Source organism: Lepidochelys kempii, chromosome 6, assembly GCF_965140265.1.
Source record: "Lepidochelys kempii isolate rLepKem1 chromosome 6, rLepKem1.hap2, whole genome shotgun sequence".
Classification (NCBI taxonomy): Eukaryota; Metazoa; Chordata; order Testudines; family Cheloniidae; genus Lepidochelys; species Lepidochelys kempii.
Window position 1 is genome coordinate 47,173,146 of NC_133261.1, and position 22,662 is coordinate 47,195,807.

Genomic DNA, 22,662 nt, shown 5'->3' on the forward strand with positions numbered 1-22,662 from the left:
TATGAGGATGTCAATGAACATATGAACTAGGGTGAATCAGTGGATATAGTGTACTTGGACTTTTAGAAGGCCTTTGAGGAGGTACCTCATCAAAGGCTTTTAAGCAAAGTATGCAGTCATGAGATAAGAAGGAAGGTCCTGTCCTGGATCAGTGACAGGAAATAAAGCATGGGAATAAATGGTCAGTTTTCACAGTGGAAAGGGGTAAATAGTATCATCCTCAAGAATCAGTACTGGAACCAGTGCTATTCCATATACTCATAAATGATCTGGAAAAAGGGATAAACAGTGAGGGGGCAGAATTCATAGATGATACAAAATTATTCAAGATAGTTAAGTCTGAAGCTGACTGTGATGAGTTACAAAGGCATTCACAAAGCTGGGTGACTGGGCAACAAAACAGCAGATGCAATTCAGTGTTGACAAATGTAAAGTAATGCACAATGGAAAACATAATCCCAACTATAAATACAAAATGATGGGGTCTAAATTAGCTGTTACCACTCAAGAAAAAGATCTTCGAGTCATTGTAGATAGTTCTCTGAAAACATCTGAATCTTTGAAATTTACTTCCAAAATCCTTATATGGGAAAATGGTCTCTTTTTCCCAGGTGTCCTCTCAACTCTTTAAATTGAGGTGGTTCCCTATCCTCAAAGAAAAAATGGACCAACTGTATTAGTTCAGAGGAACAAACAATGCTATAAAAACAAAAAGAAGTCTCCCCTTCCCCACTTTTTTTTGACATGATGCCTTTGCTGAGAAGCTGGAAGTAGGTCAGCCATAGAGGAAATCCCCAGGATGGGGTTATGGGTCACAGACATAGCAAAAAAGGAAGTGGCAAATAAGAGGGTATAGAATTTAGAAGATGAGGATGTTGGGCTCAGGAGAGGCAGAACAGCTGCTGTGGTGTTGAGGGTAAGGAGGAAAGTTAGAACAACCAAAGATAGGCTGGAGGCAAATCCAGGCATAATAAGCATATCATGGGAAAACTGTGAATATAGCTGTGTATGCATCTCTGGGTCCGAATGGTAGCACAAAATATTTGGGATCATGGCAGTTTCAGCATAATTTGTGCTTAGCAAATGTCCCCCCACAAAATGTCCATATTATCTTATTTCTCATGGTTAATTCCGTGATGATTTCCCTGGGTGGATGTAAATAAATATAAAACAACACATTCTTCTTTCCATGAAGGGGCAGAAGTGTATACTAGATTACTGTTTAGAGACTAATCATATGCACACACAGAGATATACTGGTGCCCCTTTCCATATGAATCCCAAAAGAAAATGCCCAGGCTCTGTTTCCATAGCAACCAAACTATAGTGATGTTCTGTGCATGGGTTTATACATTGAGTTAGTTGTAGATAAATCCTTTGGTATTACTACTAGAATAGAATACTGAAGAATATAAGTATTAGAAAAGCACACAGAAATAAAAATGTGATTGTATATGAGAGAGTATGTATTACTCATCGTTTGGTTTGCAGGGGATGATCCTGCAAAATATGGAGCATCTTTCATAGATTCATAGACTTTAAGGCCAGAAGGGACCGTTAGATCATCTACTCCACCATTTTTCAAAGTTAGGGTCGTAACCCACTACTGGGTTGCGGCATGTAAGGCACTGGGTCACGCTGGTCAGCTCCACCCACTGGGATGTTAAAAATCCCATCGGTGGTGCTGCCCAGCTAAGGCAGGCTAGTGCCTACCTGTTCTGAAACCGTGCAGCGCCCTAGAAGAGACCAGTTGCAGGTCTGGCTTCTAGGCAGGGGGGCCATGGGGTTCTGCATGCTGCCCCCACCCTGAGCACCTGGGGGGCACGGTGTCTGCAGGTGAGAGCTGCGCAGAGCTGCTTGCATGCCTCCGCCTAGAAGCCAGATCTGCTGCTGGCCACTTCAGAAGCAGTGCAGTCTGCGGTACCAGGACACGCAGAAAGTCCACACCCCAACGCTGTGCCCCAATCCCCTAGCCCAGTGCTGAACCTCCCACAAACCCAGAACCCCTTTATGCACCCCAAACCCCTCATCCCCAACCCACCCCAGAGCCTGCACCCCCAGCCCAGAGCCCTGACCCCCTCCAGCACCCCACCCTCCTGCCCCAGACCTGAGCCCACTCCCACACCCTGAACCCCTCATCCCTAGCTCCGTTGAGTCACAGGCATCAACAATTTTCTTCAACTGGGTCCCCAGAAAAAAAGATTGAAAACCACTGATTTAGTCTGACTTCCTATATAGCACAGGCCATAGAAGGTCACCCAGTTACCCCTATTTTGAGCCCAAGAACTTGTGTTTGACTAAAATATATCTTCCAGAATGGTATCTTGATTTGAAGACTTCAAGAGATGGAGAATTCATTTCCGTTGGTAATCTGTTCACATGGTTATATCACCTTCACCGTTAAAAATCTATGCCTTACTTCTAATTTGAATTTATCTGACTTTACCTTCCAGCCATTGGGTCTTGCTATGCCTTTCTCCACTAGATTAAAGATCTGTTTAGTAAATTAGAACCTCAGAATTATGAACACCAGAGTTATGAACTGACCAGTCAACCACACACCTCATTTGGAACCGCAAGTATGCAATCAGGCAACAGAAGAGAGACACAAAAAAGCAAATACAGTACAGCTATAGTATTTAAACTGACAAAACATTTTTTAAATAAATGGAATAATGAGATTATAACAGAAACATGAGGAAAATTTTAAAATTTCACTAGAAGTAACTTTTCACAACTTGCCTTTTTAGATTTTGTTAGCATTAACAAAAGTAAACTACTAAAACAATGAAGGAAACTATTCCTTCTGTATAGTAAAGTTTCAAAGCTGTATTAAGTCAATGTTCAGTTGTAAACTTTTGAAAAAATAATCACAACGTTTTGTTCAGAGTTACGAACATCCTCCATTTCTGAGGTGTTTGTAACTCTGAGATTCTATTGTATTTTCTATGAGGAGATGAGCACTCTGAAGTGTTATTGACCTCAGTGGAAATTGAGGGGTTTAGTACCTCAGGCCTGAACAAATTAATGCTAACAAAATCTAAAAAGGCAAGTTATGAAAGGTTTCTTTTAGTGAAATTTTAAAATTTTCATCATGTTTCTGTTATAATCTCATTATTCCATTTTTTTTTTAAAAAAATGTTTTGTCAGTTTAAATACTATAGCTGAAGGATTGAGGATATTAAGGAACAGCTGAGTGTCACAAAACCAGTTAGTGACACAGTGGTGGGAATGGGACACAATGAGCAAAATCATAGAAATGTAGGGCTGGAAGGGACCTCAACAGGGTCATCTACTCCCTCTAGTCCCAGAGCTAATGTGCAAGTGGTTTCCTGTACATGGTATATGCATATGGGAGGGTTAACTCTAAACCAAAGGATCAGATTTATACCTTATTAAATTGGATACCATCATTTATTTTAATTCAAGTAATTAGCATGCATTATTATAAAATGCAGCTTCTGTTACCAGCATTTAAGCAGCCTTTACAGTTATCTACTCCAGTCTAGCCAGCAAACACCACATAAGTGAATTAAGGAAGAACAAAATAAAGAGAAGATGCAATTCTCATTTAAAATACAAGTGTTTTCAGTATTTAAGCTTTCATGTTCACTTCATGGAAGGCATGCTCAGTGTAAGCAGGGTCTGAAATCCAATCTGTTAATTTCCAATCTCAAGAAACTGGAATGGGGAAACAAACCTTAGCTATACTATATTGTCAGACAGGTCCTTGTCGTATTTTTAAATAAAGATTTTCATTTTGCTTTAATATTGCTTGTTACACATTTTGCTCTCTTTTTATATCACATGTAAATACACTCTGCTGAATACCAAAAAAACAGATTTAATGCCTGATCCTATAAATCCTTGCTCCTGAGAGTAATATTCACTGAGGAAAGTAGTCCTGTTTGTTTCAGTAGAACAACTCACTTGAGAGAAGATTATTCTTGTGAAGGATTGGGTTCATTGTATTTTTGTTTTCTTTTTTATTCCAAAGAGAATTTTTTTCTGTGATAAATATTCCAGGCTTTCAAATATTAATTTTGGGTAAATTGCACATGAGGGTTGTGTTCTGCTAGGTTTGTTTTTCATTGGTAATGTGACAGGGTCAGGCCAGATGGCTACAAAAGAGTGGTCGAAGGTAGATACATTAGTTCCAGGTTAAGCAGGTCCCTTTTCCCTGGGTAAAATAACAGGGACTATTCCAGAACACTCAGGAACTTTCTAAAATTAATTAAGGCTAATCAGGACACCTGGTTTAAAAAGGTTCTCACTCCAGTTAGTGAGGTGTGCGTAAGGAGCTGGGAGTGAGAGGACGTGCTGCTGGAGGACTGAGGAGGATAAGCATTATCAGACATCAGGAGGAAGGTCCTGTGGTGAGAATAAAGAAGGTGTTGAGAGGAGGCCCTGGGGAAGTAGCCCAGGGAGTTGTAGCTGTAATGCAGCTGTTACAGGAGCCACTGTAGACAGCTGCAATCCACAGGGCCCTGGGCTGGAACCCGGAGTAGAGGGTGGGCCTGGGTTCCCCCCATCCCTCCATATCCCCAACTCCCTATTTGATACCGGAGGAGTTGACCTGGTCTGTGGGTTCCACCAGAGGGGAAGGTCTCTAGCCTGTTCCCCGATCCACTAGGTGGATCAGCAGAGACTGTGGGGATTGTTCTTCTTCCTTTTCCCCATGCTGGTCAGTGATGAGGCTAACTGTGTGAATGGCAGATTTGAGCCCTGGAAGTGGCCAAACTGAGGGCTGCCATGAACCTCTGAGGTGAGCAAATCTGCCAATAAGCGCAGGACCCACCAAGGAAGAGGAGGAACTTTGTCACAGTGGGGTTGTAACTTGCTTTTAAAATAGCAGCATAAATCCTTACAGAAATGAAATAAGGGAAGTATTCTTAATTTGTCCGTTAAAAAAGTTGTGGATCCAGAACGGAAGAGGAATTTATTGCAGAGGGATAACTTCATTAAATATTTATTAGCATTTTCTTTTTGTGTCCCATAATCTTGAACTCATCTACTGTAGTTACAATATAATTGCATTTATAATGAACACAACGGTATTAATGTGGCCATAATGTAATTCTACCATGACCAAGCAATAATAGTAGTACCATTAAACCAAAGTGTTTATAAGTTCTCAGACATGATCTATGGTTACATCTACATATACGGTGGAGTGTAGAGTACAGACACTACACTCCCAGCTAGCATGGCTATAAATACCAGTGTGAACTGTAAGGTATGGGTTAAGCAAGTAGAGTATATACCCTATGCAGCCCACTAAATGCCAAATAAATGCTTCTCATGTCTACACTGCTATTTTTAGCAGTGTAATGTCCCACCGCCTCCCCCACCAAAGCCTTTCCCCACTGCCCAACCTTTCAGTGTGGCATATAGCTACACACTGCAGTGACAAGTGTGGATGTAGTCTGCCTTTCACATGTAGTGCCTGCACTGTACACACCACCCTAAATATAGACATAGCCTATCTTCTTACTTCAAAGTTTCACACACAATGGTGTCTAGGTGCCCCAGGAGGTGGGTGACATCTAAAAGTGGGCAGGCAAAAGTAACAAGTAGAGGTACACTCAGCCAGATTACAGGAGCAGGTGAACTTTAGCCCATGGGTAAAATTTTCAAAAGTGCTTAAGTGACTTAAAAGCCTAAGTCCCACTTTTTAAAGTGACTTGGACAGTGAGGCCAGATTTACAAAGGTATTCTGGTGTCTAAAGATGCAGATAGGCACCTAGTGAAATTTATGAAAACACCTGAGTGACTTAGTGCCTAGCTCCCATTGAATTTCTTAAGTCACTTAAGCACTTTTGAAAATGTTACCCTAGTATCTGATGCAAGTCAGTGAAAAGTTAGATCCAGGATGGCAGAGCAGAACAAAGAGCCAGTTAAGAGCTATATTCTATAACTTCAGGCATCTCCACAGCATAAATCAAGCCCAGCAGAGCAGCTCTCCACTGTGTGCAGAAAGGTAGTTCTGGTCTGCAGAGGATTTCAGTATTTCAAAGTTTGATTTTGTCCACAAAAGGGAAAGCCTTGAGGTCCCTGCTCTGAGGTGAACTGCCCCAGAGCCACAGATTCCAGTCCAGAAGCCAAGCCATCAGTAAACAATTTCACCATATAAGACCCTAACCCTTGTCCCATTGAAGTCAGTGGAATTTCTTCCACTGGGCTCTAATTGAAGAGCCATAAATCCAGATAATATTGTTGCTGAACCAAACTAATCTAGAAATTTCATCCAAATCCTTTAGTCAGTTACTTTATATGCAAGGGGACAGTTGATGGCAGTGTCCAGGGAAACAACCTATGTTATAAATGGAACAGATGGGACAGAAGGAAAAATTATCCCCAGCAACATCAGGAGATGGTGCCAAATGACCACTGAAATTAAATGTCAGTTAAGCATCTCTCTACCTGCATTTTTACTATATGTAAGAAAGTTTATAAAGGGTTCAAAAGAAAAGCCTAATGCATGTATTAATGTATATGTGAAAAATCCATAGCTTGAAGGGTTAAAACAAGCTGGTGAAGAATTACTATAACCCAGTGGAACGCTCCTTAATGAGACAGAGTCTAGTGCAACCAAACTATAATGTACTTTATTTTTGAACTATGGATCAAGCAGCTCAAGCCTACTTCCACTGAAGTCAATGGCAAAATTTCCAATGACATTAATAGAGCAGGATATGGCCCTAATACTGTAGTTTGATGTCTAATCCATATCATAGTTAGATTTTTTTGGCACAATTCTACCTGGAATGCAGAAGCGTGATATGAAAGGGGTGTTTTGTTTGCACACTTGGAATGGAACACTGACTTGGAATGAATTGTATAACAGAGAAGCCAGCAGTGGGGAATTTGTGACACAAAATTTTGGAAGGAAAACTTACAGTTTATCAAAAAGAGAGGGTTAAGAATGGTTTAAGATTTGTGATTTAAGACTAAAAATAAAGGAAGAAATCAAAAGTGCAAGCTGGCTAAAAAGCACCAGTTTTATACAAGGCTACTTTCAAAGTACAGCTGAAAAACTACAGTTACTCATTTTCCACTGTTAAAAATGTGTTTTTAATGGGAACAACAGTGACTTGTGAAACTTGATACTGTGAAATGAATAGAGGACAAAAATTAAACTAGAAATGTGAATTATAAAACCCCATACATTAGGTGCATAAATGCACAGCTATGGCCTTTGGCTGATTAACACATTAACTTTTGCACAAACTGATTAAAAAGTAATCGTTTTAGTGCCCTAAATATATTGTAGAGTTAAAAGGAAGTTTCAGAGGCAATAAAACATAAATTCCTTTCTTTATCACATTAAAATTCCTTTGCAGAGTCCATCTGTAGCCCAATCTTTCATTTTGCGTAGACTCAGAACTCCTTTTGAATTAATTAAGGGTTTTCAGGCTCCTATTCAGCAATGCACTTAAATGTGTGCTTAACTTTAATCACATGCTTAAGTCCATTCCAATTTAGCAAAGCCCTTAAGTATGCACTTGACTTCAATGGGACTTAAAAATCTTCTTAGAGTTAAGCATATCCTTTAGTGTTTTGCTGAACTGGGACCTCGAGGAATGCAGGACTGAGAATGTGAGGGAGTAAATATTAGCTTGCAGGTTCAAAAGCTAAGATTCCAATTGGCTTCATTTGTCTAAAAAGACTCCCACTGACTTCTACTGATGCTACCCTACCAATGTACGTCAGCCATGGGACGGAGGGATGGAAGAGTAATTTAGACTCTCATTCAGTCTTTGATCTCTCTCCTGAGACTGTCAAGAAGGGTACCAATTAACACAAAGTGGGACGATGGCTTTTCCGACAAGAATACTATTCCAACAGGAAATAAGAAACCATCATCTCTATTTGTGAAGATTCTTCGTCACCATTTATCATGGCCAGCATGGAATCAATGACCTAGAAGTAGAAGACTCTACCATGTTATTAATTCTCCGACCCAACTACCCGTTTCCCCTTCCCCTGCACCCTCCTGTGGACTATATCTCCCCGATTGTGCTGTGGATGAGAATCTGTACTTGTCAGAAAGAAAATATTTTCTTCCATTAACCAGTGGTGCCATTTTAACCTGGAAAGAAGCAGCCCAAGCATTAAAAAATGTTGCTGTCAGATGGCAGATATCAGTGATCCCCAAAAGGAACATTGCATAACATGAAAAATGAAAACTTTTTACCCTAATAAAGAGGATCTTCTCTCCAACTCTGTACCGTCCTTGTGAAAGACGCTCCACACAGAATTTATTGGGGCATTTGCAAGGAGGATCTTCAGAAATGTGTTTGACCTGAAAAACAAGTTATTATTGTATCTCTTTAATAGAGTGTACCTGCAGCAAACTGTTCAAAAGGGTAGTTAACATAATGTCATGCCCTTGATTTATTCTCTGTCATCGTGACAAATGACTTCTTCCTAACACCTCTTCAGGCTTTTAATTAAGGTGCTATTGCTGAAATTGTCTTACTTCTTTTTTCCCTCAACTCTAATGTTTTTAATAGTATGGCATTGAGTGACTTTTTAAGACATTGATTTCAATACCATCGCTACTACTAACGGGCAAAATCATGAAATCTATACTAAATTTCTATGTGGTCCATAGGGAACAATCCCAGTGTATTCAATGTGTTTTTTGCTGAATTAAGAATGAGTAAAAACTGAACGAAGACTTCAGGATTTGGCACTTCTGGTACAGGTAAAGCCTTGAATCAAATAGTAATAAACCTCATATAGCATTCAGATATTAGCAACACAGGCTCTCTTCTTACGTTAAGCCATGTGAGGGGGGGGGCGAATCGGTGATCACAGCTTTTTCAGGGCCACTGTTTTTTTCTCATTCTGCAGTGTTTCTGACATAGCTTGGGGACCCACAAGAAAGACCCTATAGATCTTAAAATATCTGCAGAAGGATCTTTTGCATCAGCATCTTCTGTCATCACTCAGTAATGACAACATAGATGATGTGTCCTCCCTTTGGGTCATGGGCAGAGTTCAGATGGGCCCAAGGATTGGGCCATAATTTCTTCTTGAAATCTACATGTATTTTCAATTACATAAAATGGTAACATTAAACAAATCTATATTCTTACTTATTAAAAATCTTAAAATGAAAAATAAATACAGCAGCAGTTTTTTAAAGCATCTGTGAAATCCAAGCTTGTGGGGATTCCCAAGTCAGAAGGGAATTCCCAGGTGTGGAAAGATAAAGTAGAGGCCGGTGATGCTCTCAGACACACAGTTTGCTATGGAATTGCACTACATAACTGAGTGATCAACTTAGCCCAAAGTTTTGTCAGTCTGAAGTTGATGGTATGTAAATGGAATTGAACTCTACTGGTTTTTGGAGGGTAGATTTACAATTAAAATCCACCTACAAGTCTCAGATGAAAAGTAAAGGAAGTCCAAGTATTGGAGTCCTGAGTATATCTGATACACAAAAAGGAAGCTGCCCAGTAATTTCTCCAGCAGGGCTTCCCTACTAATATAATTAACACTGCTTTATCTCAGAGATAGAGGACCTGATTTCCCACAATCTTCACCTTGCATATCCGTTTAAACCTGGGTAAAACACTATGCTCACTGATCATGAGCCAGGATCCAAGCTAAACTCAGTGCCATTCAGAAGAGTTGCAGGGAGAAAGGTGCCATTTATGTTCCCCCTAGCCTCAGCTCTGAGATGTTCACCAGTGCAGGGACATGGCTGAGGTAGATGATGTGCTGCTGCACTCTCATGGTTGCCTGATGTTGCATTAGTCAATTGGGAGCTGTTATCGGCAGGTGTAATTTAGAGTTGCCTTGAGGGTTCTCTAAGTTACTGGTGTAAAAAATGGACCCCAAAACCCAGGGATCAGGGATGAACAAGGGCTGCTGAAAGTTACTTTTGCCCTATTCCTCATTTACATCAGCCAAACTTCAGCTCCAACTGAGAATTCAGCCTTGAATGTGAAACCAGTGACATTAATATTTAGTAGATGTATATTCTGAACTTTTAGGTGATCTTAAAGTAGCATAACCATCAATGTCAACGAGCAGATCTGGTTGAGTGAACTCTAATTTGACATTCAAGTAGCACTTCCACTAAGAAACAACACTGACAAGTGCATGAAGGCAATCATTTCCACATACTGTCCTTCTCTTGGATGAAAGCTGACCTAATGTATTGATGTCAAATGAAACAAAATGCAGGATGCACTTTCCAAAGGTTTTGTCCACTTCACATAACACTCAGCAGACCTTTTCAGATCCAATTTGTAAACTAAGGCCCCATAAAAAGAGACTGAGAACAGAAAGAAAGCTGTTAGAATAACTTACTGATGAAAGTTTGAGTAACGCTTTCTTAGACAGGAAAAAGGCCAGGGTCATGTACTGGGGCTCTGTTAGGTATTTTGGTTGTCTGACAAAAATACAGGAACAGATCTGTTATACAGAGTAGGAGGTTTTAGGATTTAGGTTTTATACTTGAGGGAAAATTTCAACACGTCAAAGGAACTTTCTTTTTGTTGGAGGTGATTAGGGATATGGATAGATGTAAAAAGTGAACAAGTTAACTAACATTTTTCTGTAATTGATCTTGTCAGCAGATGGGCAGGAAGAGGAACTTTTAAAATTGACTTACCCTCTATCACCTAATTTGAGGGCTTTCCACCTTGTTGCTAAAATGATCCAATGCTCCCATCTGACCAGGCCTTTTCCCTTGTGGAATAATTGCTGGGAATTATTCCACCCTCACTCAAAAATGTGCAGTAATATTGTCGTGAAACTTACTTCATAGCTTGAAATTATACTTGGCACTAAACACATTAAAATGGTCATTGGGCTTGATTTTCCGGTCACTTATTTGTTTTAGCACCAGAATAATTCCAGTGACTTCAGTGGAAATTCTCCTCTATTCACACTGGCATCAAGAGTATTAGGTCTAGGATGTTGAATATCAAACCAATCTTGAGATATTCAGGACCTCTACCATCTGCTTAAAACAGGAGTAACTCTACTGAAGTCAATGGGTCATACCGAATGTAGGTTGCAGGAGCTGCAAAAGGTATATCTGGACATATATGTCCTCGGATCTTGGGACTGCATACCAGAGTGATCGTCTAAATGCTCCCCAAATCAGCTTGCCCATGGCCCCAGGGTCTAACAGGAAGGGATCGCCTGTACATAGATACATGCCAACCATGCCCTCTGGTGACACTCCTTATACTAGAAGCCAGCAGAAAGGTGGTGTAGGGCCTGTTATGATAACTCTATGCTGCCAAGGATTCACCTGAGCAGCGGGAGTCCTCCAGTAGCTGGGTCTGCCACCTTTAGGGTTGCTTTGTTCTGGGTAAGTAGCACAGGGCAGCTCAGCGTTGGGGAGAATCAAAGCCAATTGATTTATACCACTGTAAATCTGGTACAAACCAGAGGATAATTGAGCCCTTACTGTTGTATTTGCCATTGCTGCCTCCACAACCCCACTTGCCTGAGGCGCATAGAAGTATTATTGACTGGAATTTAAAAATCAAATATGGAAGTGGAGGGCAAAATTTAACCCTGTTTTATTTTTTGTGTCTGCTTTGTATGAGTGCTGCCATTAGTTTATAGTGTGGGGACAGTGAGGATCAGGAATTTAACTGGATAAATTCAACCCTTTCTATCCCTTTCTATAAATTCAACCCTTTCTATAATTAAAGAAGATGGCTGGAGACAGCCTTCATACTTTCTTCTCTGTTCCCCTGAGATATACAGTCATCTCTTCCATTCTAAACATCCCCGCATTCTCCACAATCCTCTGAGAGAAGCAATGAGTGGGTTTGCATAGTTAAAGATGACACAAAATATAAAAGTTAAATGTAACCTATTTACATTTTAAAAATACATTTTTCATTAAAAGAATGAACATTAGATTCCATCTGCTCATTGTAACACAAAAGTGGCACATAGGTTTTTCAAGAAGCGCTTTGTAACTCCCAGGTGGCACATCTACCATGTGATATAGCAGTTACTATAGTAACTGTTTCTTTTTATAGAATATATTTGTAATTTCCTAGTTAACCTCTTCATTGCCTCAAAATGTCTCTTTCAGCTGATTCCAGCTGTTTCAAAGTAAACCCCTCTTGTGGAGCGTAACTGAGAAATGATCACTACAGTATCGTGTAAAGAGCTTAATGGATTGTAAAGTAAGGTATTTTCCCTGGTAATAGTGAAGAAAAAAATCTGTTTTGAACTTGTTTTATGCTAGAAGAGGCAGGCAGACCGAGAGCATAAAAAGAAGCTCAAATAACTCAGAAGTGTTTTGTTAGAAATATGTACAAGTCAGTAAGGGACAAATCTCTCAGTCTTTCCTCAGAAAAAAACACCAAATGAGAGTTCAGTCAACAACTAGTTTAAAAAAATAAAATAAAATAAAATAAAAATAATGACAGCCAGACCTGGACCTCAGTAAGAACTTCAGCACTGCAAAGATGGGCCAAATTGAAGATTTCCATTATCCACTAAAATTTTCCAAACTGCAAATATTTGTGGTCACAAATGATATTAATTGTAGACTCTTGCAAATCTTGTCATTAGACCTCTAAATGTGGTGAGATGTCAAACTCAGGCCCTTATGTCCTGTGTATGTCAGAATGTGTCAGGAAGATGTTAGTCTATATTTTTGTCGATATCTCATGATAAGAAGCCTTGCCCAAGCACACTTACAGCATCATCCAACAGTTTTCCTGTGCTCTTTTTCCCTGGAGATTTTGTTGGGGAGGGTGAAGGAGACGGAAGAGGAGCTGAAAGTATTTCCTCTTGTTCAATCTCTTTCTCCAGCTTTATTAACCCAGGAGGTTCCACACCAAACCTTTTGAAAACATGCAAACAAATTACCAGTGCTTTCATATTTTAATAGATCATGATGCATAAACTTCATACATATACAGCTGTGCAACACAGAATTGCTAAACACACTAATGAAGGGATAAATACATGATATACTATTGTAGCTGCTATCAGTATCATAAATATGCAGTATGAAATTAAAATAGCATCTCTCATTTAATCAAATTTACAACAAATGGACTTAGTTTTCAGCTTGTTAGAGAAACATCTATAAATATGTGATATGGTATTTGGTATGTGCCACAAGGTGCGCACAGGTTCTCGCCCTCTTGTCCCTGTGCTCTGTGCTTAGGCTGGTCAAAGAAAGGGTCCCAATCCCTCTTCCAGGTGTTTCACCCGTGTCTCTTTATTTACAGTGCTTAGTGCAGCCCCAATTCCTCCAACACCGATCCCCACACTGATCCTCTCCTGGGTCTTCTGGCTTCTCCCCTGGCTAGCCTCCTCACTGAGCCTTTCCCTGGGCTTATATCTCCTCCCAGACACCAGCTCAGCTGGCTCTACTTGGCTCAGCTGATTCCCCTGAGCCTGCCCTCGTTAGGGTCTGCAGCTGAGCTCCTTGCTGAGTGTCTGGGCCCCTGCACCCGGCTGCTCTGCCGGGAAGCAGGGGAGGAGCCACCCCTTTAGCAGGGCATCCAAAGGGTTTATACCCCTGCCCTGCCACAGTATGTGATAGACACATCCCAAAATTGTTTAATATGAGAGTTCACTTCAGAGAACATCTACTTCACATTTCATCATTCTCTCAGACTTTTTCTAGAAATTATGAAAACTTAAATAGTTTTCACAATAAATCTATATGAGAAAAAATTAATCTGTTAAACCTGAGCATAACCCGCTGTAATAGGTATTATGCCCAGTTTACAGATGGGTAAATGGAGATAGATTCAGGCCAAATTTTTTCAAGAGTGGGCACTGATTTTGTGCACCTCAATTTTTGGGAGTCCAACTTTGAATCTGTGGGGTTTGTTGTTGTTTTTTAAAAACTGCGCAGTACTCACTGTTCCAATTTAAGTGAATTCCTGAAAATCTTAAAGTGTCTCAAGTTTGGCACTCAAAAAATGGAGGCACCCAAAATCAGTGGCTACTCTTACAAGTTTGGTTGTAAGTTACTTGGCCAATGTCATATAAGGAGTGAGTAGCAGAGTTAAGACAGAATCCCAGAATCCTGATGCCTACTTCACAGAACTAACCACTGAACTACACCCCATATTTTTCTTTTTGAACTGAACAAGAAAAGAAAATATCTTTTTATATGATAATTTCCTTTTAGCTAAAGACCACCCTGCTAAATATAGGTTTTCACATCAAACCTATTTTTTAGTGAAAATACATATTGTATTGTGTAATATAAAACCCTAGGGCCAGATCCAGAACTATGCTGATTTACACCAGCTGATGACCCAGCCACTAAAGTTCTGTACCAAAAATATACCAAGTATTAAAGACTAACATTATCATAGAACTTAAAGTCATATAGGCAAAGGGCATAAGTGTATATATTGGCCCTTGCATTTTTCATTACAAATTACAAGCTAATCACACTGCTGCAAGGTAAGTTAATACCCAGAAAACTAAGAAATCAAATCTGTGCTTGTATTGGCTGTTAACTGGTGCAGTCTGCCTTACGAAAAGTCAGCCAACATTGGAGCGAACACTTATATACAATCCATTTACTTCCTGTCTGTCTGCAGATGCTGACATGCTGTAAATCATTAAATTCCCCCTGGGCTCTAAGCCTACACCTGCATGAGGCCTTACTCATCAAATAAACCGTTCCCACTTGCATTAATGCTGCTTCTTTGCTTCTGCTGCTTTTCAGAATCTAACTCACCTCTGATTTCTATCATTACAATAGACAGTATATAATTATTATAGATAACTTTAACAAACTTCTTTCCATTAATCAGCTGAAATTAAATTTAAACATATATTCTTCGTGTATTGCATCACAATCAAACAGCTTAATTAGAAGGTTGAATCGACAAAGAAATCCTTCTGCTCTTCTCACAGTGGCTTTCCATGCAAAAAAAGGTACAAGCCCTGTACTGAGAACTATGTTGGGAATTTCCTTCTCTACTCCTTTCTAGCCTGCCTTCTCCATAACTACAAATAGAGCAGCATCAGACTGTAAAATGATCTCCGATAGACTTCTAAGAGCACCACTTCCTATTTTTCCCAAGGAAAAATTAAGTACAATAGCAGAAAGATATAACTTCTCAACAGACTATAATTTTCAAACAAAAAACATCTGGGGGCTGATTTAAAAAAAAAATAGTTTTACAGCCACGTAGGAAGAATTCCAATTCTTTTTGTAGAACAGAAAGCTTAGCTATTGCATGTCATACCACCAAAAAAGCAGCACACAGATATATTTGCACCTAATTCACTTTCCAGAATGTAAACATTCTTTAAGACATATTTACACATGTGGTGAGATTGATTCTGCTCTCTATGTCAATTTTACCTCAGTGTAATTCCAACTATTTCACTGGAGCTACTCCTACTTTACAAAGGTGTGAAAGATGAATCAGACCTGCACAATCCCACTGATTGCAATGGAACTGGATAGCCTAAGTCAGTACTGCATTTTACCCCATAGGATTCATCCATCTTTCACAAGGACTATCAATCCATTCATGTGGGATCAGTCAGTACAGAATTTGGCCCATTGTATTTATTGAATGAAAAGCCTGTGAGTCTTATACACTTTATTCATGTTTCCTGCTTTAACTTCCATCATATGAGCAAAAGAGAAAAATCAGCAAAGTTATTGATTGGGGCCAGTAGCTGATTAGCCATTGTTTACATGTAGAACAAGATTTTAATTTCTGATAATGGGCTGACCCTCTGTCTAACACTGTCCCTAATCTTGCACTTCTAAGTCTCATGAGTACACTTCAACTGGAACTACTCACATGAGCAAGGGCTGCAAGATCGGGACCACAGATTACCACAGTGGGAGCAGACTCAGGCCCTGAAGGTCTGTCAAGAGCCTGAAATACAAATAATCTCTTCTCTAATGAAAGACCAACCCACTGTCAGCAGGGTGTTTGTTTGTTTATTAATTTATTTAGATGATTTCCTCAAAAATTTTACTATTTTTGAAATTTCACTTTCGTTCATTTAAATGCAAGCTCCAGCAGTAACTTGCAACAGTATCTCTCTTTGCGAGATGATGTGTTCTGTACAAATGGTGACAAAGCTCAATCAAGTCGAGTTGGTCCATCTTTCTGCTGAGTGGGTGTACAGTATTAGCCTAGCTCTCTGGGCACATATCACTAATATAAACACGCTGAAAACTATTTAGATGGTTTGCTAATAATGAAGGCTTCCATAATGTATGGTGAGTTAAATGGTAGCACCTACACAATGACATGTACCTGATAGTGATGTGCAAACTAGAAGAGGACAGATTGTGCCTACCCTTTGTCTGGAAAAGGCTGACTTTGCTCTGCCCTCATTGTAGGCTACCAAGACACAACATGGACCAATGTTCGGGTTCTGTTTTGATAAGAAATCAAAAAAGTCAGGCAGTTTAATGGCTCTCTCTCCTGGATTAGGACCTGCTTCTCTTCTCAGTAATACAGATATAAAGTAGTGTAGCTCCACTGAAGTCAATGGAGTTACACTGATGTAAGCAAAGGGGGAATCAGACCCTTGGTCAGCAAAATAAGTAATCTGAAAATCTCCTGAGAAATTCCCACAGACAAATTCAGCTGTCAATTATGCTCTGGAGTAATTATACTGATGTCAATAGTTACTCTAAATTTACACCTCTTTAAATGAAATCTGATTTTTTTCTCTCTATTTCCTCTATATTCCAGTTACCGTTGGAAAAAAAAAAGTCTCTGGTCTTTATAGAACCTTAAAAGGTTTGTTTCTAGAAAGAAGGCCAGTTTAATAGGGTGATAGGAAGGTTTTCGTCCCCCACCCACCCCAAAACCATCCGTACTATCTATCACTCAGTAAAGGCCTGATCCAACTCCCATTCAAATCAGTTGGAAATATTCAAATTGGCTTGACTGGGAGTTCAATCAGGCCCTAAACACTGAAATCTGAGAAAATTGTTTTGAGAATTCCATAGGTGACTTTTAATGATGATCTCCCCAAACACCTCCTTGTGCTTTTGGAGGAAGAAGAAAAATGTATTTATAACTGCTCAGCGCCTCTTCCTTTCCTAATTCCTTAGGACTCTGTAGAAACTCCTTTTTAATGTCATATCTTTGAGATTCCTGTTCTGAAAAGCAGGCCCCACAGACTTTTAGTACAGTTAGTTCGATCTTCAGGGTGAACAGTGCTTTGAAAATCAAAAAAGATGTCTGTTTAACATCTTATTGTTCCTCATGGGTAATTTAAAGCAATAGCTATAGCAGAGATCAGTTTATTAGAATGCTTTTTTCTTTGTTAAATCCAGCCAACATACAAAACACAGAGTCTATTCACATCACTCGTCTCCCACATAGCTCAGATTTTAGCACACTTAAAGCAAGAACGCCATTAGATACTTGTCATTTAAATGATATAACCCTGTTATGTTACCCCTTCCAGCATTTTCTGTGCACCTTGAAAACTTACTAGGCTGTGGAGAGTTTGCAAATCCCATATTGGGATAGGATTTTTAGGGGGGGAGGAAAAGAAACAAGTCAAAACGGGAAGAAGGAGTTGCCTGTTATTCTGCTCCCAAGTTGGTTAAAATATGAGCCATATGTGACGGGGTATATAAAGGGAAGGGGCTTGGGAGGCTCTGTGTGCTAAAGTAGCCTCACCTTTCCAGCCCTGGCAATCATGCATGGTAGGGAGCAGGGCTTTAAAAAGGAGGGAGCTGCAGTCAGCAAGGGAGGAAGCCCTGAGAAAGGAGTGGCTCCTGTGCAGCGGGAGTAACCATCATGCAAGAAACTCCCCCAGCTCTGTGAGGAGTCCAGAGACCTCTGGGGCAACCCTGATAGGGAAAGACTGGTTTGGCTACCCAGCTCTAAGGACTCCAACAAAGTAAGTACCCCTGAAGTAAGGTGGTGCCATGAACATTTCTGCTTTTTTATTGATCCCAGGAAGGGCCTTATTTTGTGTTGAATCTGAACTTTTGTTTCCCCCCCCCCCCACCTGTAAACAAAGTAAGCAGGCCCACAAGGTGGGGTCCACTGCAAGGATTGTGGCCTGTATTAAAGGGAGACTGCAGAGAGAGACTCTCTTTACACCGTACCTTGATACTTTTTTTTTTTTAACATTAAATTCCCATTGATTGCATGGAATGACGAAATGGAGGGTATCTTTTATAAACCAAAATAAACAGGCATGGTCATTTAAAAAAAAAAAGTGAAGTTGTGCTTAATAAGTGATAGCACTATATGGCCTGGAATTTGGTTTTTACACCTAAGGGATACCCTGCTATGAAAGAGTCAGGGCTGGCCTTACCATGAGGTGAACTGAGGAGGCCGCCTCAGGTGCCAGACTATGGGGCAGGGGGGCAGGCTCCTCTAGGACCCAGAGTGTAGAAAATTGTATCTGCTGCTGGTGCATGTGTATTCTTTCTGCTGTAGATGCACAGAGATGGTGGAGTGCTGTGCTGGAGGAAGGAGGGCACAAGAGACATAACAGGCAGGCAGGAGAAAAGGTGAGAGGGAATAACAGAAAGCAGCAGGAGCTGCAGGGAGAGAGAGAAGGAGGAGCCTCTTATGTACCTCATTAGCACCCCCAGGAGCCTGGACTGATTAACACCAGCTTCTCAGGGAGCTTCCTGTTTCCTGCTGCTTCTCTGAACCCACTTCAGGAGAACAGGCAGTCAACTGAACTAGTAAGAGCTAGTTAGGCCCTTAAGAGGCTGATATCTTTCCTCACTAAGGCCCTGCTACCAGCCTGCTTATTTGTCCCCTTCAATTGAGTGTTGAGAGCCACTATAGCTGGCACAGAACAGCAGTCATGAGTTAAAGAAGAAAACGCCCCCCTGGGGCAGCATTCGGAAAAAGAAAGAAAGCAAAGGAAGGTTTTCTATCTAAGCAGGAAGGAGCACTCCTGAGATACATAGACACAAATGTTCACAGTGAGCCTTCCGGCCCCAGTGAGGATGTGAGTGGTGAGGAGACGCCTGATCTTCCAGTTAGTCAGAGTGCAGGTGACCTGGCAGCGACTGCGGCATCCATATCTCCCTCTCAAATTGATGTAACCATGCACGTTCCTGAAGAAAAGTGTAGATCAGAGAAGAGTGTGGTAGAGGCGCAAGAAAAAGCTGCTGCTGAGTTTAGTTCTTTAAGTTGAGATGATCCAGGACTGTGGACCCACTTGAGCAGCAGCCTGAGGGACTTCCTTGTACTGCATGGGCCACAGCAAGTGAAAAACTTTGTTCCCCAAAGACAATGAAAATCGAACACATTACTGGCGTGAAATCCCCAATGGTGACAAAGTGGGGAGGCCATGGCTTATGTACTCAAAAACCCAGAATGCTGCATACTATTTTTGTTGTAAACTCTTCCAGTCTAATGTTCCAGCCACATTGGATTCTACAGGAACAAAGGACTGGAAAAATCTGGCTAGAAATCTGGCATGCCATGAGAAGGCAGGAAATCACCAGAGAGCATTCCATAGGTGGAAAGAGCTTGAGATGAGACTAAGGTTAAAGGCCACCATAGATGATCAGCATTAAGAGAAGATTGCATCAGAGTCTCTTTACTGGCAAAATGGACTGAAAAGGCTCATTGCCATTGTGAGAATGCTTGCTACCCAAAACCTAGCTCTGTGTGGCACTTCAGATAAGCTGGCTGTGCCAAACAATGGAAACTTCCTTAAAATTATGGAGCTGATGGCTGAGTTTGATACCGTACTCCAGGAGCATCTAAGAAAAGTCACCACCCCAGAAATGTACACACACCACTACCTTGGAAAAACAATTCAAAATGAGATCATATAGTTACTGGCAACAAAAGTCAAACAGAAGATTGTGGCAGATCTGAAGTCAGCAAGATATTACTCTGTTGTTCTGGACTGCACACCTGACATCTGCCATATGGAACAAATTACTTTAATGGTGTGTTTTCTAACAACAACAGAACGTAGTGAAAATGTCTCTGCAATGGTGACTGTCAGAGCATTTTCTATAATTTATTGACATTGGTGATACTACAGGAGCTGGTATGACAAATGTGCTTCTTAAAAAGCTGGAAGATACGGGAATTGTGATAGCTGACATGAGAGGTCAGGGCTACGATAATGGTGCCAACATGAGAGGAAAGAACAGAGGAGTGCAGACACGGATCTGAGAGTTAAACCCTCGAGCTTTTTTGTCCCATGCAGTTCTCATTCATTGAACTTGGTGTTCAGTGATGTAGCATCAGCTTCTAGTGAGGTTGCTGAATTTTTTAATGTAATTCAAAGCATCTATGTATTATTCTCTGCATCAACTCATCGATGGCAAATTTTGAAGCAACATCTGGGAACACCCTCTCTGACACTGAAACCACTGAGTGCCACACAATGGGGAAAGTCGAGTGGAGGTGATAAAGCCTATCAAACACCAACTTGGGAAGACAGATGATGCCATAGTTGCCATTATGAGGATAATGCTATGACGGGAACTGTTCGGGGCAGAACAGTGGCAGAGGGAAATGGAATCACCAGAAACATACATAACTTCAAATTTCTGTGTGGCTTAGTGTTGTGGCATGACATACTGTTTGAAATAAATGTGGTAAGCAAGAGACTCCAAGGTGTTGTCCTTGATATATCTGGAGCAATGGAACAACTGGACAAAGCAAAGTCATACCTACAGTCTTACCGGTCAGATGAGGGATTTCAAAACGTTCTGAAGAGTGCACAGAAGTTGACAGAGGACTTCACACTGAAGCTATTTTCCCACCCATTCAAGAATACAAGAGTCACCGAAGAAGACATTTTGATTACGAGGCACGGGATAATCCCATAAGAGACCCCCAAACAACAATTCAAAGTTGAATTCTTTAACCAGGTGCTAGATTGTGCAATACAGTCAGTTGAACGTTTCATAAAGCTTAAGGAACATAGCAGTATATTTGGGATGTTGTATGATATTCCAAAACTCCTCACTGTACCTGAAGACCTACACCAGCAATGCAGGGCACTAGAGACAGTGTTGACAAATGATGACATGCATGATATTGATGCGAGTGATTTAAGTTATGAACTGAAAGCCCTTTCAAGATACATTTCAGCAGGATCAACTCCAAAGGCTGTTCTGGAATATAGGTTCACAAATAAGATGACCACCCTCTTTCCAAATGCTTTTGTTGCTCTGCACATACTTCTAACACTTCCTGTAACAGTTGCCAGTGGAGAATGCAGCTTCTCCAAGCTGAAGTTAATATAAACACATCTACGCTCCACAATGACATAGGAGAGGCTGGTTGGCCTTGCAACCATCTCAATAGAGCATGAGCTGGCCCAGATTGTGGAGCTTCAGGAAGCAGTTCAAATCTTTGCAACCAAGAAGACATGGAAAGCACAACTTGATTATTCAAACAGATAAAAATGTCAGTGTTTACTATGCAGACAAGAAAAGTTCCATTTGCTGTTCAGGCATTTGAAAGTTAAGTGTTAACTTAAAATGCCTTGTTCAAAAATTTTAAGTGTTAGTTCTCCTTTATTGAGGTAGGTAGCAGAGCAGTACCATGAGAGGAGTAGAACAGGAGAAGGCAGAATTGAGACCTTTCAAAGTTTTGACCCAAGCGAGGAGGCATGGAGCCATTATTTGAGCTTCCTGCCTCAGGTGCCAAAATGTTGTGGGCCAGCCCTGGAAAGAGTACAAATGGGAAAACCCAGGATATACAAACTTAAGTGAGAGAACTTAAGTTTTGAGAGGGAACAATTTAGTGAAGTTGCTTCCCAAGATATGAATGCATTTAAAGCAAACTTTTTCTTAAAAACAAAGAATAATACCTTGTTGAGTTATAATGCCCTAGGACTAGCTTGTGACAGCCTTACTAACATTGAAAATACCTTACTCCCAAAGTAGCCCCTTTGATTTCATGTAAGGGACTACAGTTCACTGTGATATGTAAGGTTTCAGAGGAACAGCCGTGTTAGTCTGTATTCGCAAAAAGAAAAGGAGTACTTGTGGCACCTTAGAGACTAACCAATTTATTTGAGCATGAGCTTTCGTGAGCTACAGCTCACTTCATCAGATGTTTACCGTGGAAACTGCAGCAGACTTTATATACACACAGAAATCATGAAACAATACCTCCTCCCACCCCACTGTCCTGCTGGTAATAGCTTATCTAAAGTGATCAACAGGTGGGCCATTTCCAGCACAAATCCAGGTTTTCTCACCCTCCACCCCCCCACACAAATTCACTCTCCTGCTGGTGCTAGCCCATCCAAAGTGACAACTCTTTACATAATCAAGTCGGGCTATTTCCTGCATAGATCAAGGTTTTCTCACATCCTCCCCACCCCCATACACACACAAACTCACTCTCCTGCTGGTAATAGCTCATCTAAACTGACCATTCTCCAGGTTTAAATCCAAGTTAAACCAGAACATCTGGGGGGGGGTAGGAAAAAACAAGAGGAAACAGGCTACCTTGCATAATGACTTAGCCACTCCCAGTCTCTATTTAAGCCTAAATTAATAGTATCCAATTTGCAAATGAATTCCAATTCAGCAGTTTCTCGCTGGAGTCTGGATTTGAAGTTTTTTTGTTTTAAGATAGCGACCTTCATGTCTGTGATTGCAGGAAATAGCCCGACTTGATTATGTAAAGAGTTGTCACTTTGGATGGGCTAGCACCAGCAGGAGAGTGAATTTGTGTGGGGGGGTGG

General features: G+C 40.7%; 1 protein-coding gene across 7 annotated transcripts in view; it reads right to left on the bottom strand.

Annotated features, from left to right (window-relative positions):
* Positions 1-22,662, bottom strand: part of GAS2 (growth arrest specific 2) — a 157,754-nt gene that overhangs the window by 40,040 nt on the left and 95,052 nt on the right. For all 7 annotated transcript variants that reach the window (XM_073347823.1, XM_073347820.1, XM_073347826.1 and 4 more), the window contains 2 exons: positions 12,694-12,838; positions 8,198-8,305 (listed from right to left, as the gene is read on the bottom strand). In XM_073347823.1, the coding sequence (XP_073203924.1) occupies positions 8,198-8,305; positions 12,694-12,838 (253 nt within the window). The remainder of the gene's footprint in view (positions 1-8,197; positions 8,306-12,693; positions 12,839-22,662) is intronic.